This window comes from Xiphias gladius, chromosome 15 (genome assembly GCF_016859285.1).
Source record: "Xiphias gladius isolate SHS-SW01 ecotype Sanya breed wild chromosome 15, ASM1685928v1, whole genome shotgun sequence".
Lineage (NCBI taxonomy): Eukaryota > Metazoa > Chordata > Actinopteri > Istiophoriformes > Xiphiidae > Xiphias > Xiphias gladius.
The window spans coordinates 10,734,968-10,762,458 of record NC_053414.1 but is presented as its reverse complement, the minus strand read 5'-3'; the positions used below and the strand labels follow the sequence as shown (position 1 = coordinate 10,762,458).

General features: G+C 42.0%; 3 protein-coding genes across 5 annotated transcripts in view; 1 reads left to right on the top strand and 2 right to left on the bottom strand.

Annotated features, from left to right (window-relative positions):
- Nucleotides 1–3,366, top strand: part of tll1 (tolloid-like 1) — a 54,082-nt gene extending 50,716 nt beyond the window's left edge. Inside the window, exon 21 of the mRNA XM_040147362.1 lies at nt 1,004–3,366. Coding sequence (XP_040003296.1) covers nt 1,004–1,138 — 135 coding nt within the window. The 3' untranslated portion in view covers nt 1,139–3,366. The remainder of the gene's footprint in view (nt 1–1,003) is intronic.
- Nucleotides 3,367–6,234: 2,868 nt separating this feature from the next.
- stox2a (storkhead box 2a) lies at nt 6,235–16,445 on the bottom strand. Its single transcript, XM_040146273.1, has 4 exons — nt 16,248–16,445; nt 14,418–14,570; nt 9,951–12,492; nt 6,235–7,833 (listed from the first exon to the last, which is right to left on the bottom strand). Exons 1-4 carry the CDS (start codon nt 16,423–16,425, stop codon nt 7,632–7,634), a joined length of 3,075 nt encoding a protein of 1,024 aa, XP_040002207.1. The 5' UTR covers nt 16,426–16,445; the 3' UTR covers nt 6,235–7,631.
- A 722-nt stretch (nt 16,446–17,167) lies between these two features.
- On the bottom strand, nt 17,168–25,650 carry LOC120800286 (storkhead-box protein 1-like). 3 transcript variants are annotated; one of them, XM_040146276.1, is made up of 2 exons: nt 24,964–25,650; nt 17,168–17,279 (listed from the first exon to the last, which is right to left on the bottom strand). In XM_040146276.1, the coding sequence occupies exons 1-2, from the start codon at nt 25,322–25,324 to the stop codon at nt 17,182–17,184; spliced, it is 459 nt and encodes a 152-aa protein (XP_040002210.1). In that variant the 5' UTR covers nt 25,325–25,650; the 3' UTR covers nt 17,168–17,181. The 3 variants fall into 3 exon arrangements, with proteins under 3 accessions (XP_040002210.1, XP_040002208.1, XP_040002211.1); XM_040146274.1 differs by lacking the exon at nt 17,168–17,279 and adding an exon at nt 17,792–18,596; XM_040146277.1 differs by lacking the exon at nt 17,168–17,279 and adding an exon at nt 24,269–24,779.
- Between the last annotated feature and the right edge of the window lie 1,841 nt (nt 25,651–27,491).

Below are 27,491 nucleotides of genomic sequence, written 5' to 3'. Positions count from 1 at the left end.
CCTCCCTGCTGTAAATTCTCATTAACTCGCCAAATGTTTATTCCTTTGTGGCAAAAGGGGGGAAAAAAATAGTCCCATTTATTCCTTTTTGAGTAACTACATTGCCCAACTGTTTTTGATTGTTTTTTTTCTCTTTAATGATACAATATGTTTGTGAGCTGTTTTAAAATATGTTTGTCTTTAGTGGCTCTGGGGCTGAGTGCCACAGACAGGGGAAGGGAAGTCGGGAAAATATTTAGAGATGAACTAAAACATTGTTGTTTGTGGTCTTTTGATGGCATATGAGGAGAATGTTGAATAACATCGACTGTTTAATTTAACTATGAGTCATGTATATTTTACAATGTGGCTAACCATTTTTGAATCCATGTTGCACAGCTTTAGGTTTTGTATTTTTTTCCTACCATTCCAGGAAGCTGTTTAAATGTGGCCCGTGGAGCTTTTTCCTAAGCAAAGTTTACACTCTTTACACTCATTGTTGCTCACCAAAACACACTGTGTGTCACTGAAGCTTAACAAACGTGTTAACCGCATTTCCCTCTTCGTACAGCATTTGCAAAGTTACTTGCTAGAAGTCCTCTTCTTCCCTTTGATGACACATTCCTGCTTTTCTTGACACATTAACGGCCCCCTGTAGATCAGTGGAATGGTGTGAAACTATTGACGGCAAAGTGCAATGTTTTGTTTTTAATGCGTCATGCGCGTGCACACTCGACCTTGTGATGTTCATTGTGACGAGTTACACAACTCAAGCAACTTTTACAAGTTTGCTAATTAATTTTTCATATTGTGCATGAATGGACAGAAAATAAGGGTTGTTTGGAGGGCGGGAAAAATACATCCAAAAAGCTAAAATACAACAGCATAGTTTACAAAATGGCTACCTGCGATGTAAATACTTTTCGATATGTAGGAAATGTGCTAAAACATGCCAAAGCTCTGGTATGAACCTTTAAATGTCCGAGAAACTGCTTCAAATGTCTCTCTATCTTCCCTTCCTCAGCCCAGAGAGGGGATTTACTCGCCCGGAGACACCATGCTAATCCGTTTCCATAGCGACGACACAATCAGCAAGAAGGGCTTCCACATCCGCTACACGAGCACCAAGTTCCAGGAGAGCCTTCACACCAGGAAATGACCTCACACGCAGCCCGTGACCTCTGACCTCTGTGCAGCCCCGCCACTGTTACCCTGACCTTCGCCATGGCAACGAGAAAAGTACAGCCTGACCCCTCTTCTCGGACCCACAGACAGATGTGGATGTTTGTGGACGTTCGCCAGCCGCGAGAGGAAGGCGATACTTTAGTGAACATTTGTCTCCCTCTCTGGCTCCACACAGGTCGGCGCACCCTGAGATGAGACAGGAAAAACAACTAGATACCAATATGAGTTTCAGCAAACGCGTGGAAATGTGCTGGCGACTGACTGAAGCCATTTTCGCGGAGGAGATGGTTTTCACTGCTGCGCATCAAGCTACCCTTGTTCAATGTGGAAAGAGGGTCGCCGAAGATCCAAATCAGTTTACTGAGATACTCATGGTTGCACAACTAAAGGCTCCAAACACACATACACACACTAGATTCATATTCAGAATGCTAAACTATGTATGCTAAAGGAACTAAAGAGCTACAGGAAAAAGCATCCGGGAGTCTTCTCTGGCTCCCTAATCCGGGAACTGTGCGAATTACTGTGATCAGAGGGCTGCTCATCACCCACAGTAACTGAAGGAAACACTAAACAGACATTTTTATTGCCTTTGATGCCTGGGAACTGGTCTCTTCAACCCAGCTCAGAACGGCTGCAGATTATTTTATTTCATGTCTTATTGTAAAACCCATTGTGTTTACTGTATGTGTGTGTACGTGTGTGTGTGTGTGTACAGAGAAAAAGAACAAACATAAGGCTGAAGTCCGACCTTTTTGCCCGTTTTGCTTAAAGCTCATGCAGACGACAATTGTGGAATGGAAAAAAATAAAAAGATAAAAAATGCAAATGGAGAATTTCCAAATGATCTGTGATGTTAATGTAAAGCCTTGCATTATGTTGTGTGTCCATGCTGTTTTTGATTCTCACCGTCTTGTAACAAACTGAGCAAATTCCACGGATGTTTCCGGTTTCCTCTTCAGCCCCAATAATCATGAGATTCTTTTTTTTTTTTTTTTTCAGTGGATATTGGAAGGGGATATATTTCTCAGCTGTCTCTCGGAGTGACACGATTCTGATTGAAGGAGAGATTCCCATGGTGCTAAAATAAACATACACTGAATGACTGAATGAAGGTTTTCAAATGCAGACACAGTCAGCATGCAGACAGCACACTGCATCAACAGCACTACTCCTGTTGAACTACACAATTGCCTTAGAACCAAATGTATGGAGGTCGATCCTGTGCCCTTGCACAGGCGTCTTGTGTTTTCAAGGTTTTTTGGCAGCGTATTACATTTTTTTTGAAGATCTTGAATGGTTTTATTGTGAAAAAAAACAAAACATGGGAAATGTAGTCTGTGTGTGAGCTAGTGTCTATGGTGCATGTGTGTTTGTGTCATTTTTGTAGCTGCTCTCAGAGTTACATGCACATTCCCCAACCAGTATCTGAACACACACTTCCCTTCTGTAAATTTGGAGCGTGGAGAGCAAAGTGCTGTAAAGTTGAGGGAGTGTCCGGTGCATACACGCTGCATCGTTTCTGTGTTAAATGCATTGTGTGTAAGTGTGTGTTTATAGGAGATTATAGAGAATCGATGTGTGTGTATGTCTGTAAGCTGCATGTTTTTAAGTTGAATCATTCACTGCTGTACGTGCCAAGCTCCAGGTGACCCTGATCCACTGTAGTTTTTGTTCCATCATTCCACCTCTGTGTCTGTAGTTCAGAGACACTGACAAGACGTCCTCTGCATCAGTCATTAAAATACACGCAGGTAAAAACTACACGTGTGTTTCATATATTATTGCTGTGTTTTGTGTTGTGTATGGGTTCTGGTTTTTTGACCTGCTTAGATGAGACAAGTACCGTGCCAACTATTGTTCCCTAAATCGAATCCTGGCATTTCCCTTTGAGGTAATTATCAAGTGAAGGCACATTGTTGGCTACCTGATGATGAATTATGGACATCAGTGGCTCCAATTAAATGAAAGTTACTCAGTTTCCCAGTTGTTTAGCAAAGTTAAAAAAAGCTACTCTAAATAAGCATAAAGCTTGTCTGAGTGTTTTGTTAGACTTTTATTTTCCTGCCTGCAGTTGTTTCTGCCACTTAAAGCCCCATATATGCACCATTCATTGATTATTTCTACAGTTACTATGTCTTTGTCTTTGAGTCCATGGAGTCTAGAGAGCGGCACCTGAATCATTTTTGTTAAATTATAATTAATTAATAAACTGATAGCTGTTATAAATTTAACATTTAAATGATGCATTAAAAAACGAAAGAAACAATAAAAATATTATTAAAATTTTACAAATGATCATTGTTTTCGTAGTTTGTGTTAAATGATGAATTCATGATATAATTTTAAAATGGAGTCGCTAAATACATTTTAATAATTTATTATAAAATTTTAGTTTTAAAATTTTTGACCAAAAAGATCTCACCACATGGTACATTTAGTAGCCGTTCTGGATCTTTTGATCGTGTCACATGATCTTCCTCAACAGATGGAGTTTTCCTAGTTGTCATGGAATTGTTGATGTTCAAATTTATCTTTTTTTGCACTTCTCATTCACGGTGGCTTAAAAAAATTTTTTTGCTTTGCTCTTTGCTTTTTTTCTGACCATGTGAGTTAATCCTTCACCTTAGGAAACAAATATTTGCCACAAAATATTCTTAATTCGGTGGCCACTCTTAGGTATTAGCTTCCAGTGCTACTGCACCTCACAATTAATTTGTTTCCGGGCTTTAACATAATGCTTCAACTCCAACGTAATTCAAATACAGCTCCGTGTAATTTAAAGACGGCCAAGCAGTGTGCCACTGAGATATTAACCAACCCACAGGGCAGCAACAGGAGCTCTGACTGGCCAGATCTGACCCCACACGACCCCTGCCAACTGCCAACGCCAACCAATCAGATCTCCTCTTGCTGCCCTGTCACCATTTGCAAAGCAAATTTAGTTAATCAATTCACAGTTTAATTCTTTTTTTTTAAGTATCATTTTATTAGTTCGTTACAATGGAACACTGAAAAAGGCTATAATTCACGCCAGAGGCAGACTTCAGACTCCATATAAAACCCCATGGACACACTATTTGCACTATTGGTATTGACACAGTTTCTTATGATAAATTCAGTGAGACTGTCAGGATTTATAGTGTTTTAATCCAGGTGGAGCATAAGTGAAATCTTAATTGAAGGACATTTAAACGCATGGAGGCTTTAATCATTACTTTTTTTGGGCAAGCAACAACAATGTTGCTTTTTTTTTTTTTTTTTTTTTGAAAAGAATTCCCTATTCTTACAATCTAATTTCTTATCTCTGATGTTGTTGGCCTTCGTACCTCCCGTGAACATATTCTGACCCATTTCAAACGCCGCAGCTTGCTGGTACGTGGGGACAACCCACTTACCTCTCATAGGATCCGTTCGATGAGCTGTCGTGAGTCGTCAACCCGTTTGGCGCAGCGCGCACACGCCCAGGTGTCAGGAGCTACGCCCGTGCCCGCCAGTTGCCCACGAGAGGGCGCCAAGCTTGAGCCTTTCGGAGCTCAGTGCTGCGAAGTGGCGCCTACAGCCATGGTCGTGGGCTCCTCATGCGACCAGGAGCCTTACTGGGATGAGTACAGAACGTTGATTTAAACGCTCGTAAACGCTCGTTTTAAGTGGACATAATTCTATTAATTAGAGCTTTTATTCTGAAAGAAAGCTCTGGGGCGTTTGTGCCGTGTAACATTTTTTGTATTGCACACTGTTCGCCATGCATTGTTGGGCTGGGTCAGGTTGACCTGGTCTTGCCTGTAGTCCCCCCCCCCGACGTCTGACCCTCTAAAGCTGCAGCGGTGCGTCTGATCTGCTTCGCCGTTTTGACTTTTGTCTCTACCCGCAGTTCGTCCAGAGAACTGCAGTCAGTTAAGGACCAGTTCACCCAAATTACAAAAAAAAAAAAAAAAACAGCTTGTCTCACTTACCTCCAATCGTATCTATCATTGCAAATAGTTTTGGTTTCATATGCTGAGGTTTTCGAAATCAGCACTACAGAGATTTCTACCATCAGCCCAAAAGAATTTAGGTGAAAAAAATGCACCTTGGTTACAACTAACAATTAAAAGCCCGCGCTGATAAAATGCCCTATTTTGCCCAACCAATTTACTATCATAGACAACTAAAAGAGCAGAAAATGTTCACATTTGAGAAGCTGAAACAAATTAGTTTTTGTCATTTTTGCTTAAAAAATACTTATGAATTAAAGGCACTATATGTGACGTTCAGAAAACCCTTGTTATTAGTGACACCGGTGGCTCCTAAGTGAACTGCAGTCAGCATCCTGTTGCTTGCGCTTGCACCTTGTAGGTCGGCATGAGCCAACGTCCTGGGCATCGGCCAAAACAGTGACGTGACAAACACAAGACTGTACATTATTGACTGGCATCATGCTGATAGATGAGGCGACTAAAGTTACACTGTTATTATAGTTTACAGTCAAACTATAATAACAGTCACACTTTAGTTACACTGTTATGCTGATGGAGGCCGGGCAGTTTGACCATATTTGACTCCAGCGCTGGCACAGCACTAAAAAAAAATGTGGAGACAGGGCTGGCTATGAGAGACTATAGTTTGACTGACGTTATGTTTTTTTAAAATAGGATTTCTAAAGCGTAATATCGTTATTAGCCTGCTAGCGAGCACAATATAGGCTAGTGACATTGAACTAATCCATTCTTGTTGCATGATACATTGACGTTATTTATATGATTTGCCGGCATTAGCTAGCTAGCCAGCTTTATCAACCACTGCTTGTCTAGCCTTCACCGAGAGGCTCAGCAATGTCAGCATAGCTGAATTTGCTGGATGATGACGCGAACGGTTAGTGAACTAGATGGAATATTACAAATAAGATGTGTTGCCACACTTCATTATTGTCGTGATAGCTTCCATCACAACTCTCGTTTTGCTAAATCAATGTGCTAATGTTTCAGCATAATAGAAGAGACCTTTTACATTGTCAAGTAACTTTACTGAATGGGTCCAGCAGTGAGTTTAGACAACAATAATCCCAAACTAACGTCAGTTATACACAGATGATAGGAGTGGGTTGTTAGTCTGGAGATAATGCACAAATAATCTACAAAGCAACCGCTTCTAAAGAACAGACGTTTTGTTTTGGACTCCATTTCTAAGCTAACGTTAGCTAGTGTTGCACACTGTTGGCAATGTGGGGGAGCGGAAGAGAGGCTTTGAGCCAAGGCACTTGGGAGCAAGCATAAACATCACATCCTCTGGATTTTCCCAGAAAAATTCAATCAGTCCACGGGCTTTTGTGGGCAACTGAGAAAGTCGAGGAAGGTCTCATTTTTTAAAGTTACGTTACAATGGGTTCACACACCGGCAATACAAAAGCGATTGATTAGAGACCATTACCTACTGAAAATAGAAAATGAAATCTATATGAACAAACATTGTAAGTTTTCCAGTATCCATGACTGCTGAGTGGACTGCAGTTGTAACAACTGGTTACACAATCTACTCATTCCGCCTACTAGTTCCCACAATGCAACATATCTACACCGTTTCAAGGCATAGAGAAGTGAAAAATTCATCGTTAATTTCCATGGAAACAGTAGTTGACAAAACAATCTCACTACAACATCTACAATACCGTGACAACTGAGCAGACTCAAGTCTACAGAGTAAAAGATCACTCGATACGAGCATAAGCCTTGCATCAGATGCAAAACTAAACTTGCGGTGAGATTTTCTTGTGGATGTGCATGTGAGGGTGAGGTGCAGGGTGAGGTGCAGCTCATTTTGTCCAAACATCATTTTGGTCACATAGCATCTTTAATACCACCATTATAATAATTAGGATATCAAAAGTATTGAGTATACATACATCATTTGCATTGCGGTACACAAATCTGAGCTGATTTATGTTTTTATATCTTTCATTCGTTGTTCTCAGGATCAACTTTTATTGTATTGACATTGTGCTGATACATTGAATCATCCTGAAGAACGTGACGCTGTTTCAGGAAGGAGAACATTTAATTGGACATGTATTGTTAAGTAATATAAAAAGTTTTTTGATATTTCCAAATGTAACTTGAATCCTATAGTCTACTACTTCCAATACCAATAATCAAGAATCTTGATATAAGCCAAACTAGAGTCCATGTCACCAAAATCAAAGTACTTCAGGTAGGTTTCTTCACCTACTGTGGTCTTGATATTCTGTAGTTTTTCTTCTCTTTTTTGCAGTAAAGTTCTTGAAGCTGTGGGAACAGTCTCTTGAAGCCATGCCTGTTTTTGTAACAGTCCCAGTAAATGGATTCTCAGGAGTCTGAAGACGTGTGTGTGAGTGCGGGTTTTTATGTGTAAGTGTGTGTGTGTGTTGGTTGAGGAAAGTGAGGGCCAAAACGGTGAAACACCTCGCTTCCTCTCTCCTCCACCACCTTCATGGTCACAGTCTATGCTGCCTGTCAGACGCTGGTGATGGAGGCCAGGCAGTTTGATGACTTCTGGAGTTTCTCAGGCTGTGTGGTGGGGGGCTCTGGGATGGCGCGAAAGCTGAATGGCAGTCCGATGCTACTGGTGCCGATGTGGCCTGGGCTCAGTGCTGGATTCTGCCGTCTATTGCTTTCCACAATGCTGGATGTGTTGGATGCAAGGCTTTCACGTGTCCTGTGCAACAGAGATAACATAAAGTCAAGTGCTTGCTTTCAAAAATACACCATGAATTAAAATACCCAAATGAAAATGTGTTCATGTTGTGTACAGTATATGTGGTGGTTGGCAAGAAAGAGGGATACCTCTAAAATGAAACTATTTTAAAGCATATTTTGACTGATGAAAGAAGCAGATAAATTGGAGTTACTAAGAATAATAAAAAGAGCAAATTCCTTCCAGGACTGGGAAAGGCAGTGCAAAGTTTTTTTTAGGTCATTCATCTTGAAAATACATACAAATATATAAAAAAGAGATAATAAAAGAGAAGTATAAGCCTTAAAGCTGCAATGACATTTTTTCCCACTTGGGGACAGTGGAAACAGGTTGTGAACACAACATTGACATATTTACAAATCCAGCAGTTATGGAACAACATTATCATTCCTTTTGAGTTGTGATTCTGACCACTTGGTGAACGTTAGTCAAATATTCACTCTCCTTTTGCTCTGTTTTGTGTCTATACGGAGTTGGTATAGTTGGTATCAAATTTCGGGGGGCCAATGACAGATGTAACCGAGTTCCATTTTGGTAAGTTCTTGGAGCTAGGCCATAAAGTCGGCCTCTGCTGCTTTGATTTTGACTATTAAATCCAACAACTTTATGGAAGTGAAACACTAAATTGGTGGAATACCCCTTTAACTGTCTGGTAACTATGGCTTAGGTGCTTCACAAACTGCTGCACTATGCTCATGTTCCACTGAAGGATGAGAAATAGCTTGCTAGTACATTTGTCTGATAGACAGATATTTGCAGTTGCTAATGTGAAGTTGAAACAATTCATCTTGTTTGTATGTACTTTACTTTTATATGCTTGTTACTATCACTGTTTTGTTTAAAGTTGGGACAAAAGAGTGTTTTATTATTATAAAATTATTACAGTCACTTCCAAAGGTCAGTTATTGCTATCAAGATAAAAAAAAAAGAAAATGAGTCTTTCATGTCACAACTCAGTGTGATCCACTGTGTCTGTGAATTACTAAACTTCTTTACGTGCCATTCCAGTTAGACCAACCAACAGAATGAACTGTTAATTAATTGTATGCAGATTTATTGTTAGGCATCATGAATCTGATGACTTTCATCAATGTAATGACAGTAGTGAATCTATCTGTTCAAATATCTGGATCAGACTGTGAGGGTGGGCACACTTTAATTAACATATTTACAGTCTTATGTGTGTGCTTTACACAAAATCCCAATCCAGGGTCGAAACTGGTGCAATGGGGCTTGAGCACAAAACTGCTACACACCTTTTATTGAAAACAACATACTTTATGTCTAGTCTTGAGAGAGATTTTGCTGTCAGAAATATTATTTGACGGCTGTTAAAAGCAGGAACCTGGTACTTGTTTAGCAAAAGAAGAGTGGACAGGAAACATGGGAAGAGATGGGGAGTGACATGTTAAAAAAGTTCCCAGGGTGGACTTGAACCTTTGACATTGTTATTGCATGTTATGCTTCCTAACCGCAATGCTGCCAGGATGCCTTGATTCACAAACTTTTTAATTTGATAAGATAGCACAGTTGGAATAAGCCTTTAAAAGATGTTCTTAAGATGAGAACAGTAAGAATGTCCAGGGTACAATTCTGCCTATTCAGTGTTCGCATTTGGATTGTGTTCCATAAAACATTATTCTAGATATAATTATTAAGTTAAGACCTGAATTGTAATGTAACTATATAAACCAGCCTCTTTCTCCTCCTTTGTGACAGATTTGTCATTCATCTTACTTCTGGAGCATCACCAGCTACAGTGAGACTGTAGATTAACAGGTGGATAACACAGAATTGCCAAAAGCATAGTAAGAATAAAATGATTTGGCCTTAGAGCCTTCACAGCTACCACGATGACATCTTTCATTTAGCTTGGGGGTGCAAGAAAGGGTTCGTGAATTTCACTCAACTTTGAGTGACTGTAGATATGTTATATAAGGACCACATGTGTCAGTACCTGGTTTGAGAGTATCCCAAACATTTTGGAATACCTTCGGTCCCACTGTGTTATATTTACTTATCCAAAACACACTCTAAGTTGCAGTTTTATGTAATATGCAGTTTACGTTTCCACACACCTGGGGGAGTTGAATCCGCTGTCCACTGTGACACTGCTGCTGTCCATGCTGTCCAAACGGGCAGAGTGGGCTGACTTCTGGCTGCTGCTGTTCTCCGTCTCCTTGGGGCTGAGTAAGGTCAGATTGGTCTCCAGTTTCCGCTGCAGATCATGGTCCTTCTCACGCTCCAGGAGCCACTGCATGGTTCCCTCCCCACCACCACCACTGCCTCCACCATTACCACCCCCTTCCCCATGGTCTTTGTTGTCCTCTGTAGTAGCCAACTCTTTGTGCGAGTCCTCCTCTGCCTCTTCCTCTTCCTCATCGTCTGATACATTATAATAGTCAAAGGAGGCGGAGGGGACTGTTGGCTCTAAGCAGCTCTGTAAAACTGCAGGTGACGCTGAGGAAGTGGCTGAATTGGAAGGCTGCTGGGGCTCAGGATTGTCTAGGGCCTCTGTTGATTTGGCATGTGAGGCTTTCCGCAATGTGCCGGACTTGGTGTAGCTGCTGTCCACGTAGCCTGTGGACAAGGCATTGTGTGGAGGTTTGAACAAAGTGTCCTTGCTGAAGATTTCTTTCCTCTTGATCACCATACCGCCTCCTCCCCCTCCGGGATCTACATTGTGTTGGTGTGGCGTCAAACGGGCATTTTGTACCGGCTCCGGCGTCTGGCTCGGTGTCAGTCGTACCGAGCCATTTTGTCCCTTTGCTGCCGACGAGTCCTCTTTGTACTCCATTGTATGAGGAGAGGTGAGGTGAGGCGTTTGGCGGTCAGCCGGAGAGCCCTTTCGGAGTCCCCCTGATGAGGTTAATGTGTCATATTCTGATTTTGCCTGAGGCGAAGGGGCAGTTAGGATTGTTTCATTTGACGTATTGCACTGGAAGTACTCATCTGTTGAGGGCTTAGGAGAAAGTCCCATTAGCTCATTGTACGTTGGCAAGCTGTCTCTGCTTTTGTTCCTCTCCATCGTACTCCGGATCCTTGACTCGTCCAAACTCCCTTTCCCCAAATCAGGCACATTAAAATCCGAGTGGAACTTAGCAGCAGAGAACATGATCCTTGAGTAGTGGGAGGACTTCTGCGTGGCCCGCAGGGTGCCGTCATCAGTGTAGTAATGACTACGCTCCTCCAGACTGGGTTCAAAGTCTTCTGGCGCACCCAGTGACAGGCCCTTGAGGGAGTTGTCCATGGATCGAGATCGTTCTTTAGCTTGATCGGACCTCTCGTGACGTGACTTCCGGTCCTGATTGTGACTGTGACTTCTTTGCACTCTGGACTGGCAAGTTCCACGTGATGGCTCGGGGAAGGGCATCTCCGTCCGTCTCTTGGCTAGCTCCCCAGACACGTCCCACTCAGGGGTAACAGGGCAGTATGATTCAGTAATGTTGGGGTTGCTGTGGACTAGGTAAGTTGCACCTCCACTTCGCCTGCGCTCCAAGGTGTACATGGCCTCCCGAGGCGAGCGAACTAACGAGTGGCTAAAGAAGCGGTAATCTCTTTCCATGAACACGAGGTCCCAGTTTGAACCCTCAGATGGGTCTCCCCTAGAGGTCCGGGGTTTGCTATGAGAGCGGGACTTACCATGTGGAGCCCTCCGGTGGCCCCTCCCCCTCCTGCTGCGTGCACTGTGCTGGGCCGAAGACCCTGCCTTGTTCTTCTGTGTACGCTCTTCTTCCAGCCTCTTCATCACAGCTGTGTGCCTTGCCACATTCTCCACTGTTAGGTCAGGGTTGATTCGGCGGATAATCTCCATCTCCACCTCGCGGGGAATGGGCGTGGTTGGCACATCTTCGTCACGAAGAGGCCACTCCTCTGGGGGGAATTGGGCTGAGAAGGTGGCCAGCTGCCGCATTTTGTCCTTCTTGAAACTCAGTCTGAACAGCCTGAGTCCAAACCTTTTGGATTGCTTCTCGCCACTTCCACCACCACCACTTCCTTCTTTCTTTTTGGTCAGAGTGTCAGTTTTATAAGGGAAAGAAGTGATGCTTTTGCTCTTATCGGCTGGATCTTGAGGCGGTGGTTGCTGCTGGACAGGAGGGGAGGTGGGAAGCGGGGGATAGGGGTATGAAGGTGGTTCTCCTCGGTGCTCCTTGGCTGAAGCGCTCGGTGGAGGTTCCCCGCTGTTGTGATCCTTAGGTGGCTTACTCTGATAGGAATCCCCCCTGTGCTCCTTTGGTGACTTACTTTGGAGCGCAGAGGCGTGAAGTCTGGAGGGGTCTTCGCGATAGGAATTGTATGAGTCATTGTGATTCTTGCGAGGAGGTCTCTCTCTCAGACAGCCAGGTGTGGATGGTGTGATGTTGCCAGACTGAGGCGAAGTGCATTGCTGAGGTTGCTGCTGTTGCTGTTGATGTTGTTGCTGTTGTATTTGCTGTTGGCGCTCTGGCAGCCGATCATCCAGGTGATACCACTTGTTGTTGGTTCTAATGAGGGAGGGAGTTATAAAGTAGGTCTGGGGAGTGACAATGAAGTAGCCCTCTGGAGTTGGGTAGATCTTCCTCTCTCGCACCAGCATGTTCAGGGTATGTCGCAGAACCTCTGAGCTTGGTGTAGGCACGCCTGAAGGAAACAGATTAGACTAAGTTGATGCACAGTTTTATATACTTATTTTAAGAGAATGTGATATGTAACAGTTAAAATACAAGCCATTGTGATCATTGTATTGGCGCATTGGAACAATTTGGAGATACAAAAAAGACAATCAAAATGAATCGATCATGATTTAACCGATTTTTCTGCCAGCACTATGTGAGGACTGCTATCAGATAATAATGGTGAGGTCTTTTCAAGGAATTTTTTAATGCATTTTCAGGAATGCTCATGGTTTTTATCTATAATACTGATACTATAACATGATCTAAGATTTAATATGTGTGTTTGAATAAATGAATAAACTAATTACTTCAGTTCGCAGAGGACGCAAATGACTGAATAGGTAATTTGAATACAAAGCACTATCAGTCAACTTAAAGAGTTTACATACTATAAATTACCAAATCAACATTAACTAACAACACCGTTCATAACCACTGTCTTGCAATACCATGTGTTGCCTGACATTACATCACCCCTCAGAAATGATGCAACCTATTAGTTCAACTCATTTCCACTCTGGTATTGTATTAAAGTAAAGATAAAATTTGAAGGACATGCTTCCCATTAAAAAACTGACAACTTGGCTGTGTGTGGTGGTTAAACCTGTGCTCTTAAGCCTTGTGTTAGGAATCTGAAGATGATCACTCTGTTTTCGTGCATTTTAGGCTATTTCACCAATACTGTTTGAGAATAATACTGAATTTAATTAATTTATACTCTCCGTAAACAACATTGCTTATGTTCAAACTGTCAAAATAAAGGACATTGTGGACATTTTGTTGGAGTAGAAGGGCAATTTGGAGACGGTAAAAACACATCACTAAAAAAAACACCAGATAAAATCATTGTCTCGCACTATGTGAGAACTGCAATCAGAAAATTCTGGTGAGGACCTAAAGAGCCCTAAGCTTCACAAGAAGAGATAGTATTATAATAAAAATAATGACAACATAAAAAGTGCTACTTGCATAATGTCACCCTATTCAAAGGGGGGGGACATTATATTATATTACACACACACACACACACACACACACACACACACACACACACACACACACACACACACACACACACACACACACAGGGTCTTCACCTGTGAAGAAAAATAGGAGGGCAGCTTGCTTCACCAACACTGTTTAAGAGTGGTTGTGGATTTAATATCCCTGTTTAGGGCTGCAATCGATTAACCATCTTGTCTTTAAAATGTCCGAAAATAGTGAACAATGTCCATCCTAATTTCGCAGAGCCCAAAGTGACATCTTGAAATCACTTGTTTTTTTTTCGACCAACAGTATAAGATCCAAAGATATTTAATTTACAATGATACATGACAAAGGAAAGCATCAGACTCTCATATTTCACAAGCAGGAGCCAGCATTTTTGCTTGAAAAATATCAAAATAGTTGCCAATTAATTTTCTGTCGATACTTTAATTGCTTAATCGACTAATTGTTTCAGATCTATTCCTGTTGAAACATAATGATGCTGTTTGCAAGATATGAAGCACTGAAATATCTAAATTTTTAATTAATCTCCGTGTCAGGAACTCGTTAATGGAGATCAATAGATGTTTGAAGGCTAAATAGATCTTTACTTTGCTCTTTGAACCTGGTCTCTATAGTAGATGTGTTTAAAATTTGTTATAAAAACTTAAAGTGTGTAAATCTTGTGTTTGGAGAATTTAGTGAGGGGATTATTAATAAAAAACTGGTAACAAATTAGAAAACAACAAACCAAGGCATGAAACACAAAAATCACTATTTCTATCTTAGTATTTACTGATGCTGCTAATTTTTCAACCACATATGCCCCGTAATGTATTCCAAAAAGAGTGTCTGCATGCTTTAGCGCAGTCTCATTTTAGGAACAAGGTGAGAGGATCGTACCTGGGAAGCTGGCAGTGAGGTGCTCCACCAGGGCCTCCTGGTTGACAGGCTTGTGGGCAGAGTTCATAGCAGAGATGGCCAGGCACAAGATCTCCCCCAGCGGGATGAATTGTGACTGGCTGATGGGTGACATACTGATCGGAGACACGTCACCTGCAGGAGGAAGAGGAGGAGGAGGAGGAGGAGGGGGCACAAGCACAACTGTTAGATCATGAATGAACAGCAGGCGCAGCGTGTGAAGCTATGATGTAATGGTCAAACAGCAGCAGTTTGCATGCTGCCTGGAACGGCTCCACCCCTCCTCTCTGTGCTTCCTTAGCCTCTCATTCCTCCTGTTTCTCGGAGGTTAGCAAAAACGAGGCAGCTGCTGCAGCAACCGTAGCCATAGCGTGAGATCACCTGAATCTTCGCCACCTCATTATCCGATTCATATCATCTGACAAACAGAGAGGGAAGCTTACACAATCCCTCAGTAAGTCAAAATTAATGTCTGAAATTTAACAAAATATAACTGACTTTAGCAGCACATTCGGAGCTTACATACAGAGATTCTCTGTCGCCTTTGTTGAATTAAGCTGGCTTTGCTGTCAGCAGTAGTGAGAAGTGAGATCATCCTACAACCAGCCGGCCCGGCTTCAAGCCCCTGTGAGAGCAAACATCTGCCCTACTGAAAGGTTGTAAAGCAACGCACTGAATCCACCACTGCAGCATCTGTGCTGTAGTGACCCTCTCCTCTGACCTAAATCTGGTGATCGATAGAGATTCACACAATACGATGTAGAAACTATAACATCAAACCTTCCATTATTACTTTCTTATCTGGTAATAATTAGAATTCGTAATAATCTAGGTATGTTTTCCAAGATTCACAGCTAGTTTACAGAATTAATTTTGCCTGACGGATGACAGTTGTTTAAAGTTTTGTTGTCCATTACTGCTCACAGCTCTTTTAACTGTGCCATCTGTGTAGGGCCCTGCCTCCTCACTACACTCAGCTCAATGGTCAGTTAAGCAACATGATGACGTTATCTCTGCTTAGTATCACAGCCCCTTAAGCTTTATGTGGCTTTACAAGGCTTTACTCGGTTTGTAGTAAACATGAGAAAGGCTGGATCTGCCAGTGAATCAGTACAAAAGTCCCCCTGTCTTTTGCGTTTTATAGTTTCTTTTTTTTTTATGGATTGTACAAATCTCCAACGAGTGTGGGAATGAGGTTGTAGTGTTTATGTTTCACATCTTATAATAAAGCAAGAAAGACCGCAGAAAAGCGTGCAAATATTTATTATGAAAGGGACTGAAAGGATCTGACTTTCATACCATGAAGGCCAGTGCTTTGTGATATGAGATGGCCCCAAAGCCCTTTTGCAATCTCAACAAACACAAAATATGAATCTGTCACAAGATTTGGTGCAAAGGTGATGCAATCCTACAACTATTGAACTTTTGGGAATTAGAAAAAATATTATACATCACAAAAAACAAATAAATGGTATAAAATTGACAAATGTACATTTTTTCATAGCGTTTCACCATTGGTTTTATCTTTGTGTCGGGAAGGAAGAAAGTTACAGAGATTTGGACCCACTGAGATACAGTTCTAATTAATTTTGAAACACGCCAAATGAGTGCCCAATAGGACCCATAATATGTGAAAGCTTTAGTTTAAACACATTAGGAAAGTGAAGAAAAGGGAAAAATTTCTGACTTGAGACCATGAAAATATTGTTCACTTGGAGCTCTTCCCTTTGTCCCCAAATCAAACTGTGTCAAACTCTGAGCAGCTCTGTGTAAAGAGGGTGGAGCTTGTCCTGGTGGGAATGTCTGACTCACCTGGTGCCCGATAACTTGGCGGGGACGGAGAGAAATGAGGAGGAGGAGGGGGAGGAAGATGCTGCTTCGGCACACGGATGTCTTTCTCACTACGGGAGAGGTTGTGCTCCAGCGGGCGTTCAGTAAGCTCCGAGCTGGGCCAGGCCCGCCGCAGATTGCTGCTGCGGTTCTTCTTCATCGTGACCCCTTTACCAGGTGGCCTCACTCCCCGGGGGCTTCTGGGGTAAGGTGGGGTGGGGTAGTGGAATGGGGAGGAGGGGGAAGGAAGGAGGGAGGTGGGAAAGGGAGGGATGTGCAGGGGGAGGTCGACCAACCTCAGGCTCAGTGCCTCCCCCGCATCAGTAAGAACGTCCCGCTAGAGCGATCACACAGCAGACATGGCAGGAACCAGTGTGCACCTTTACACACATACACACGTCTCATTTACATCCACGAGCAAGCTACAAACGACTGTGTTCACACTGTGGGTGGTTGTCATCGGCTGCTGGGCTCTCCCAGGCTGATCTGGAGCTGTTGCAGCGGTGGCAGAAGTGCAGGTGATTGCGCGAGGCATCACCCTTTCATCGGCATCAGTCCCAGCCACCATTTGTAGCATCCCCATTTGCATGCGTAGGGAGGCACATTACGTAGCCGCTCTGATGTGGGAGGAGGGAGCAGGAGAGCAGGGGGGGCAGGGGTAGAGATGAGGGAAATGGGGCATTGGAAGTAAGGAGGATGGTGAGGAGAGATTTCAGTGGAGGTTTTGGGGTCCGCTTGTTCCTTTTGAGTAGAAGGTAACAGGGGAAAGGAAGGGAGGGGATGGATGGATGGTCAAAGATTCAAAGCTTCAAGAGGCCCAGTCTTCGACAATGGCTCAATTCACCACAGGAGTGCTCGGCCGATCCCCGGAAAACAAAAGAGCCCACTTAAAAAAAAACAGAAATAAAAGCGCCATTCACCCTAATGGGCAGTGAAACCTCAGTAGTATGCCAAGCAACGGAGACGCCACGTTCACCTCCATCTTTATCCGATCAAGCACAAGACCCCATCGTCCTTTCGACAACAGCACACAAGGAGAGGGTGGGGAGAAAAAAATGGAGAGCATAGAAATAAATAAATAAATTCAAGAATAGATATCCACCGTTTCCCGCAATCCAACGGAAGAAGCTCCCGAGCCGATCGCCGTAGCATCCATTCATTAACAGGGGGGATGCAAACTCCAGTGAACGGCAAATCTCTTTCAACGCTAATGCTGCAGCTGCTCCCAGCACCTCCAGGAAGGGTGTGTGAGTATGTGTGTGTGTGTGTGTGTGTGTGTTTTTTGTGTATACGTGTATGTGTGAGTGTGTGTGTGATAGAGAGAGAGAGAGAGAGAGTATGCGCGCATCCGCCTGCTGCGCGCAATTCTGCGTGAGCATGCATGCGTCTGTGTCTGGGTGATTGAGGCTGAGGGGTGGGGGGGTTGGGGGAGGTTGGTGGTGGTGGTGAGAGAGAGGGAGAGAGATCGAGGACATACATAAGGCAGAGAGGAGAGCAAATATCAACAGCTAGAAACACACACACAGACAAATAAAAAAAATTAAAGTTAAAATTTCCCGTCCTCAGGTGATGTCCAGGGGATGGCAAGAGCTTTGAATCTTTGGCTAAATTTCCATCCTCACCCTCCTTCCCCGTTCTTGTTCCCTCACCCGTTCTGTAATACTGTGTGTCTCACCTGAGTCTAAGGCCAAATCTAAAAACTTGACAGAGCCACAACCGAAGGGAATCACTTTAACGGTGCTGATTTGGGCCTCTCTCATCAGTGCTTCCCACTGGTTGATTCAGTAACTAAACTGTGTGGACAGCAGCTGAACTCCCAACAGAAAAAGCCCAAAGCATCACCTTAATCATGTCCAGAGTGGCAGCTCCTGCTCGCTGCAGACTCCTGCTGACTCACATGTGTGGAGTGTGAATGGACGGTTGGAGGGACAGAATAAGGAGCAAAGTGAGAGGGCAGGACAGGGCACGGGTGGAGGGGGGACAGTGTCACAACCAATCTGCTCCAGTTCACTGATACCAAAGAGAAAGAGGAGAGGAAGGGAAGGGAATGGGGGGGTGAGGAGGAGGAGGAGGAGGAGGGAGAGCGACACCACGCCAGCCATTTTATTTCTCAGTAGTGCTGCAACAGCCTTTGTTGCCATGACAACGCAAGCCGATGATCTCATAGCTGTTACCTTTGAGTGCTGTTCCCTTAAAGAGCCAGTTACTCAAGATCAGAAGCAGACAGACACCACATAGACGAGGACTGACTGTCTGTCACATGGACAGAAAATACTCCCGCATCGCTCCTGAAAATTTGACATCCCTCAACACTCACTCCGTGAGACACAACTATACAAAATGGGGAAAAAAAAAACAGCGTCATATCCTGATAGCGGAAAGATTAAAAAAAAAATAAATAAAAAAAATACATGCATGTATGTGACTACAATGATTTTGGTTACACCAAATGTGAGGCAATTAGAGCCGGAACGATTAGTGGATAATCTGATTAATAGAACGACATAAACCTAAACAGCAACTATTTTAATAAATGATTAATTATTTCAGTGATTTTCCATGCACTAGTTCCAGCTTCTCAAATGTTTAGGTTTGCAGCTTTTTCTTTGTCATATTATGGCAGTGAAGATAAATTAAAAAAAAAAAAAAAAAAAAAATCATTGTTTTCACTTTGGACCATGGAACCTATAATATGAATTTTTCACTATTTTCTGACATCTTGTAGACAAAAACATTAATCAATTATTTGAGAAAACATTCAGCAATTTAGCTGATGATAAAAATAATTTGTTCATTGCAGCCCTAGAGGAGATTAATGTGATTTATTATTGATGCGCACGATCATAGGTTTACCGAGCGTCACGGTCTTAGAGTCCATGACCTAGTTAAAAATGAGACCTAGTTAAAAAAAAAGTGTACAGCCGCACGCTAGCAGCTCTGTGAAGCTGTATACTTAGCTACAGCTGTTCTTTGAGCTAAATGCTAACATCGGCATGCTAACTTGCTCACAGTGATAATGTTGATGTTTAGAAGTTATAATGTTTACCATATTCACTATCTTAGTTTAGTGTGTTAGTGTGCTAACATTTGATAATTAGCAATAAATACAAAGTACAGCTGAGGCTGATGGGAATGTCACTAGTTTTACAAGTATTTGTTCATAAACCAAAGTACTGGACAAACTGAAAATTTGACCAGATCATGGCGCTAGATGAAAGTCAGGGGAGTAGTGAAGGTGGTAGGATGCATCCTCTGGGGAGCATGAATATCTGTACAAAGTCTCATGGCAATCCATCTAATAGTGACGGACCAACTGACCAGTTAGCATTCCATCCACGGTGCCACTCCACAAGCCAAAAATCTTTTGAAGATACTTCAAAGTTACATTGTGTTGAATCCTCATCATATGTACATCAGCTCAGAGCAAAATAACACTAATCTGATGCAGACTGGATGTGTATGTACATGTAACTAGTATGCTTTAATACCTTAACATCCAGTTTTCTAGATGTCTTGTCCAGCATTTTGTACACATTTGTTATTTGGTATTTCTGGGAATGCTGAGATAACTTCTAGGACTTAAAATAATGTTCCGTAGATGTTGGCAAAGTTTGGCTGAACATTAGAGAGTTTGTAATGGATAACCCAGTGCGATTGAAGAGCTTAAGCTACATATTACCAGTCAGAACGTCTGGATTTTTTTACTATTTTTACCAGTAAAATATGCCATTAAATAAACTCTGCGTGCATGATAAATCCCACATATAACATATACATTTATTACATTGTGTTAATTATTATCTAAAGCTCATAATGACATAATAATAATAATAATAATAATAATAATATAAGCCTGCCATTTATGATAGCAGTTAACAACTTAAACCAACTTCCATTTTTTGCCGGTGGTCTGCCCTCCAGTGGACAATTTATGAAAACACAGTTCTGTTAGAAGTCTGCTCTTTAGGCCAGACACTGAACAGAGAGACAAAAGGGTTTTTGCCACAACAACCGATATAACACATCCTGATCTGACATTAAGATATAAAGCAACAAATCTCTAGGCTGCGTCAAACATTTCCCCCAATTATCTGCTGGGACCCTCCCTTTCCTTCCAATGGAGGAGTATGCTATAGCAGGGAATGCAGTGCAATAATGTTTTCCTGAACAAATGCTCCACTTTTCCTTCCTTAGGAGCCCACACTCCTCCCAATCCATTGTTTGTGGTCTGCTAACGGATACAAAGTCCCTCAGTTAATCAGATTGAATTGTCAGTATTAAAAAACACCTTGTTTCCACACAGCTGAAAACCCACAACTTTTGTATGAATGAATTAATCAAGCTCCTTTTTTGGCTCTCAGCCCTAATCAAACATTCTCAGGCAGTTTGGTGGATAATCTGGACTATGTGAAACTGTAGTTCTTATAATATGCGTAACAGTCTGACAACAAAAGGCATTTCAAAACAATATTACTCTCCCTAATAAGACTTCACAAAACTGTAGTAACTGGATTTTATTTACCAGTGATAAAGCTTTGATCAATCCCTGTTTCACCGCAGCCTCATTTATACCTGTGTCTGAGAGTTTCTTTTGTGCAAGGCATGTCCATAAAAAACTCTTTCAGATGCATTTATTTGTCCAAAACCTTGTTAAGAAAAGACAATGTTGTCATGTTATTCTGAAATGTGAAAATTTGTCTGAACTTTTTTTGAACTAGTCTCGCAACCCAACAATCTTGACACCACAGCTAAGAAAACGAGGCGCACAACAACAGCTTGCGGCTCACACTAGAAAATCAGTGCCGCACTGGTTTTCATCTGTATACTATTATTGTTATTTTTTCCACGAGAGTAAAAAACAGCAACTGGAATCAGAAACACGAGGAACACCAAAGTGATCTGATTTACAGAAATGCTTTGCATGCTAGAGGTGTTTCAGGTATTTCTCAAAGAGGCAAAAGGGTTAAAATTTAACTGCTAGTCGAATTCACACGAGCTTATTATTAAACTAAAGATTGATTATGCTGCCCAATAATGTGACCAGCACACAGGTCTATTGTCTATTACATGCATTGCAACACAACAAAATGAATTTTCAGTATTGTTCCTGATCTAAATTGATTTCCATGTCAATATCTATCCTAGATTATGGGGCTAGATGTGAAAAACGTATTTTATACAATAAATGCACCGTCAGCATATATGCTCTGTTGGTTAAGGCATTATAGAGCCTGGTGAGTTATTAGCTATAAGACAAACATTCCAGACATTATCAGTGTTTGCTTCAGTAGGAACTATTTCACCTCTTCTGATGGGTAGACACAAAAACAAATCAGCTTCACACAACCACAATCTATCTTAAGATTTACTTTGGACTATAACAGTACCTAAGGTACTGCAGCTTTTCATTTCAATACAATCAGCGTCAAGCAGCTCAAACGTAGAAATCTGATAACATACACAGAGCTGCAGAAGGGTTTGAACATTCGATACACCTTCAAATTTGCACTTCAGTCAAAACACTGAAGGAACTGGACAGTGTTGTGCCTTTGCAGAAGGTGCACAGGTTGAGTTGACACAAGTATAAAGTGGCTAATCCCAAATTCTTGTCGGAAAATAATCTGTTAAATTACTTGCAGATCTGTAATACCAATTCAAAGGACACTCTGCAGAATTTCCCCTGGGAAATTCTTTAGCTGAAGTCGTAAGATCCTGACACAGCTTGGCTCATAATCAGTTTAGTTAGGGTGGCATAAACAATAGCTATACTCCTTAAACCTGCATTAATTCTAAGCCACTTGTTTGCAGTGCAACACAACACTGACATACAATCTCATTATAAAGTTATTATGGCATTTTTTTGAATGTTACTAAAAATATTCACTTTCCTTTTAGCTCTGTTTTGGTCTGCACCAACTCCTGTGGGAATGTCTGGCTCTTTCACCGCTAAATTTGCGACTGTGTTTACTAGCTAGTCACTAACTTTGTATGATAAAGGGCGTTTTGAGAGCTTTTTCACTGACACGAATGCCTGTCACTGCTGGAAACAACAGTGGTGGTTAGTCTGAGCCAAAACAGTAATGTTATGGCCATAAAACCAAAACAATTCGCTGAAAGACGCTAAAACGCCCTGTAGAGTTGAGGGAAGCTGTAGAATCAGGGGCTAATTCTCTGTGTCTTTGTCACTACAAGCAACTCCTTTCACATTACACAAACTAATCTGACCCATTGTTAATATAAAAACATTGATTAGTGCAGATTTAAATATACCGAATTTGCTGCATGAAAGAGCACTGCTGCTCTTTTCTCTGGAAAAAGCTTTTCTCTCTGGAAAGCTCACATCATAAAAAGTTTATTAATATTTTCCTCCCCTGTAAAACACTGCTGAAAACCCTGCTTGTTTTACTTTTATCCCTTCAATTACATGACTAATGCATTAAGTAAACTTTAATGATATTTGCCATGCTTTCATTTAGGAACAATGTGTCAGTCTGCAATCTTCAATGGACCGAACAAACAAGTATTGAAAATGTAAGACTTCTACAAGTCTTCATCATCCCTCCTTTCTGCTCCATAACCTTTTCTGTTTTTCTCTGCTGCAGTGTGCTGCTCACTGACGGAATAGATGATCTAAACCCAAACTCTATTGTTAAACAGACATAAATAAGAGGATCCATGACATGCTGCATGCCTCTCTGTCATTTCCACACACACACATGCGAGCTCAGATAGGGAAAGATATGAGGGCAGTATGATGGGCGTAACGATTAGACTTGTTGACAACCTTAAGTCGTCCAAACCTGTACCAGCACATACAATGAATTATGGCCTTGTCAGAGGAAGATGAGTATGCACGAGGGAATGTTGAACTGCAGCAGAACTGGGCTTCAGTCCTGGTTCTTCTTTCTGAATTAGTAAACCTACAAGATATGAAGTAGCTGAGGTTATAAGGTGGGATGCCGTCTAAACTCCTTTTTACTCAGAAAAGCTTCAACCGGCGTCTGGAAATTGTGACCGATGGAGGGTCATATTAGGTTCCAATGCCAATCATCAGCATTTGCCTGCAATCAAAGAGGTGTGGTGATCAGCCTGAAACAACCAGCACAACTCCTAAGAGCCACAAGCTGCAGTTAAATAAATCAAAAAAGATGTCCAGATTAAGTAACAGTCTTATTCACTATAAAAGAAAATCTTAACTTTTGAGTAAGCATGGATGAAAAGTCCTGGCAATGTTCGGAAACGTGGAAAGTTTGAACAAACGTAGCTCCGCGGCAACTGAAAGAACTGAGCACTGTGTGATATTGTTGAAAGCTCCAGAACAAGCAAGTAAGTGAACCTTGAGCTGAGGTTTCTTTTGGTAAAAACACTGAGAAACTGCAGGAACAAAGAGTGATGACAAGTTCAAACTAACAAACAGGGGTCAGGCATACAGAGATCGGTACAACACGCCAGATCAGTTTCAAGCGACCGATCCACATCAAAAACAGTTTTTTATTCAGCGTCAATATAAAATATGGTCTTTCCCCTATCGATTACATTCATCCCTTCGTTGCGGATTGTCAGCTGTACACAAAAAAAGATTCCAATGAGTTCTATGCAGTGAGGTATACAAATAGTAGATTTGAGAAAGGAATGCACAGGCATCATACCAGTACTCTGTACTGATATTCTGAATCGAGGTACTGGAAGCGAGAAGGTTAGATCTTTGCATCGCTCAGTGACAGTTACTCGTTTTTAAACATCTTGGTTCACGTCCAAGTCAAGTCTCAAGTCTTCATAAGCAAGCTGCAAGTTTTTGCATGTCCTTCAGGTCTCTTAGCGATAACATTACAATGCCACAGCATTCTAACGCTTTCCTTACAACGTCGCGATGCTTATGTTTTTTACGTACCGGAGAACAAGTCCTTGACCAAGTACTTTAAATGAACAGGCATAATAAATAGAGAGGCAGCTATGTAAGGCCTCCCCGGTGCTGTTTTATTTATTTTTTATTGCTCCTTTATTGGACTTTACGGGCTCAGAATTAAGACTTTTAAATTTTGATTTCAAAGTCTCCAGTCAGTGGAAGTCAGCTGGGAGTAAAGTCTCAAATAAGTGAAGTCTGTCAGCAAATCCGAGACCAAGAGTCCAGCCTACAGGCTTGACGGTGATCAAAGTCAAAATTTTACTTTGTTTATTCTTCTCCTTGCATATAACATGGTCAGGTGACCTGATCAAGTCCTTCCGACAGACTGTGTGAATAGAGGCCGAGATTTACCAACTGTGAATCAATTTTATGCTTCCTAAAGACTCATTGTTAGAATCAAAAATAATCCTTTTTTTTTTTTTTTAAAGTCTGCTTTACTGATGAGTAAACTTGTTTTGATGTGGCTTTTTTTGGGTCTTCCTGCAAATTAAAATTTCCAAACTGAACAAAGGAGATAAAACTTTTGTCTCCGAACATGTGAATAACTCAAGCCTCCTTAAAAGGTCCCAGTGCTCGGCCTCCGTAACCCCAGCACCTCGCCTCATGACCTGAAAACACATCCACGTGGAATGAGATTAAGGGGAATCCCCCACTTTTCGCTTATGCCTCTGAAACTTTCTGCTGTGTATTTTTTTTTTCCAGGTAACGGGGTGATACTGTTGGTATTAGCGCGTTGTCCCCCGTTTCCCGTGTCATTTACACTTAAATGACACGATGGACACGCATACCCACCTATGCACTCGATGTCAAAGCCCTGTGGCGGTTTGAGTGTGCGCCTGGTCCACCCGTTCCTGAGGACTTGCAAGTGAACTTCTTTGCCCTGGATCAGCAGCACATGCTCATCTATCCAGCCGAGGAAGAAGATCTCGGAGAGAGCGTGCGTCAGCGCCTTGTTCCAGAAATGCTGCATGTTGACGGCTTTGAAATTGGCGAAGACCTCGTAGCCGGTGTGATGCTGCAACTGGACTGAGAGCACGGCCGGCGATGATGGCGAGTCCTCCTCATCTTCATCGTCATCGTCATCTTCATCGCCGCAAACCTGCGACAGCACCAGGGCCAGAGAGTGCGGAGCTATCTGAATGAACTTCTCCATGCCTGCTCCCGTCAAAGTTTATCCACATGGAAAACAAAGAAAGCGACTGCTTTTCAAGTGTACGACATTGTTTTTACTGCGCAGATTTTTTTCCTTTTTTTTTTCCAGGTCTATCCAAGACTGCCTGATAATTTTAGGCTAGTTTAGACTTGTTAAAGAATGGCTACAAGGTCAAAGAAACGCTCTGCGCTGATCCCGAGTCTCCGACAGGGCGTTAGAAGCGTTAAACACAGGTGCGACATGTAAAACCCGGGAAATCGGCAACCTGACACGCCGTCCACTGCAGCCAACTATCCCCAACTGTCAAAGAGTATTAGGGCCTATTTCCAGCGACAAAGGAGGCGAGGACTTGTGCTGCGTTCAGGTGTTACTCGTAAACTCCTACTTTCCACTTTGGAAATCCACCAAAGTCAGCTTTTTTTTTTTTTCTTTTTTTTTTTTTCTAGAAACCGTGTTTACTAATCCCCTTACCAATGACCCAACAGACCAAAAAGAGGTTTTGGCAAAGGGGTTGGCTCAACAACACTACTGTGTCACAGCGGCCATAAAAAAAAATAATAGAAACACCTGTAAGATGACACGCAATATCAACTTCAACCGTAACTTCACTGTCCTCAGGTAGAAAATTTGCTGCAAGGTAGCACCGAACACACATAGAGATAAATATAAAGCATGATAAAATACCTAAAACACATCACAAAAATAAGTAAATATAGTAATAGTAGTAATTAATAAGTATATATACATTATACATATACGTGTGTTAAAATTTCCCCCACAGGGTCATATGAAATAATGTACGCCGGTGACAGCATAAGATGAAACCAGGTGTTCATCATCTCACCCAATCATCAACAGTGCAAACAAGGATGGGCAATTTATTTATGTAGCACATTCGTTACTAGGTGGCTGTAAAAAGTGGTTTACACATTGCACAACAGACATAAAAAAACCGAGGGCACCATCACCATCCACCAATATTATATGGAGGGCTGATCGTCGGCTGCCCCGGCCCGAGCATTTAACAGTTTGATGGCGTGAGTGCCAAAAGAACTCCTTGCACCGGGTCGTCCACAAGGGGATCCGGATAAACAGTAGCTCACTTCAGTTTCCCAGTCTTTGTTGAGGCCCGCTTAGTTGTTTGGGTGTCGCTGCAGGTCGGTGGTGAGGCTGCTGGTGGTGAGGCGGTGCGGAACTTCATGTATTAAAAGGGTGTGTGGAATATTCAGCCCACCTCATTTACACCTACGGGGAGGCAAACGTCTTAGGAAAACGTCTTACAGTGTCATGCAAACCCAACACAAGACGCGCAAAACGCAGCCATAGAACTGAATCAACGCCATCGTATAAGTTCCACAGCCTTGAAATACTAGTATTTATTAGATGATTGTTTATTATTAAATACAGGTGAATCTTTGTCAGCTCATGAGCACCTCCAACTGGAACCACTCATATTTAATATGCATTTCACACATCAACCCCATAATAAAATTGTTTTAGAGCTGTAACTGTTGGTGGTTTGTTGAACAACAGAAAATGTACTATTTTGCATCTATTTTGTCAATTCATTCATCATTTATCAAATTATAAATAAAGTAATCTTTGAATTTTTGCAAAAATTACACAATTTGATGGTTTGAGTTTATTAAATCGGAAAAAAAATTTCGGCTTTTCATTTAAAGCATTGAATGTTTTTGGGTTGTTGGTCAGACAAAACGAGGCGTCTGATGAATTCACCATGGGCTCTGGGATACTGTGATGGACCTTTTCACCTTTTTCTAATAGTTCACATCCTACTTGATAGATATCATGAACTGTACAAATAATGACACGTGATTACATAATATTGAGAAATGACACCATTGGTGTTCAATTTGAAAGTGATACTAAATTTGTAAAAAGGAAGTTGAAAATTCACAATAACAGCGGAGTGAGCGAGTTTGACAAAGGGTTGGATTTGAGATTCAAAGAGGGGTTGCTTAACACTAGGGTGTTTCAAACCAGGTCAGTGCTCACACGGTAGCTGTCTGGCTCGTCGCCCTCACGGGCACCACTAGGTAACAAGTCAGCCCCACTAAATGCACACTATGGTGCATTTACTGTTGAAACGTTGCTACAGGTAGGGCAATAGATAAATCTACCAACAAAAAGTAACGTTGTAATGCCT

What these genes read in the sequence shown, in the direction of transcription:
- stox2a (XM_040146273.1), bottom strand. Translation starts at nt 16,425, where the DNA reads ATGAAGAAGAACCGCAGCAGCAATCTGCGGCGGGCCTGGCCCAGCTCG. An exon ending in GCCAAGTTATCGGGCACCAG is followed by an intron (nt 14,571 to 16,247) that starts GTGAGTCAGACA and finishes TTCCTCCTGCAG; the next exon opens with GTGACGTGTCTCCGATCAGT. An exon ending in AGCGGATTCAACTCCCCCAG is followed by an intron (nt 7,834 to 9,950) that starts GTGTGTGGAAAC and finishes TCTGTTGCACAG; the next exon opens with GACACGTGAAAGCCTTGCAT.
- LOC120800286 (XM_040146274.1), bottom strand. Translation starts at nt 25,324, where the DNA reads ATGGAGAAGTTCATTCAGATAGCTCCGCACTCTCTGGCCCTGGTGCTG. An exon ending in CTTTGACATCGAGTGCATAG is followed by an intron (nt 18,597 to 24,963) that starts GTGGGTATGCGT and finishes CATTTTGTATAG; the next exon opens with TTGTGTCTCACGGAGTGAGT.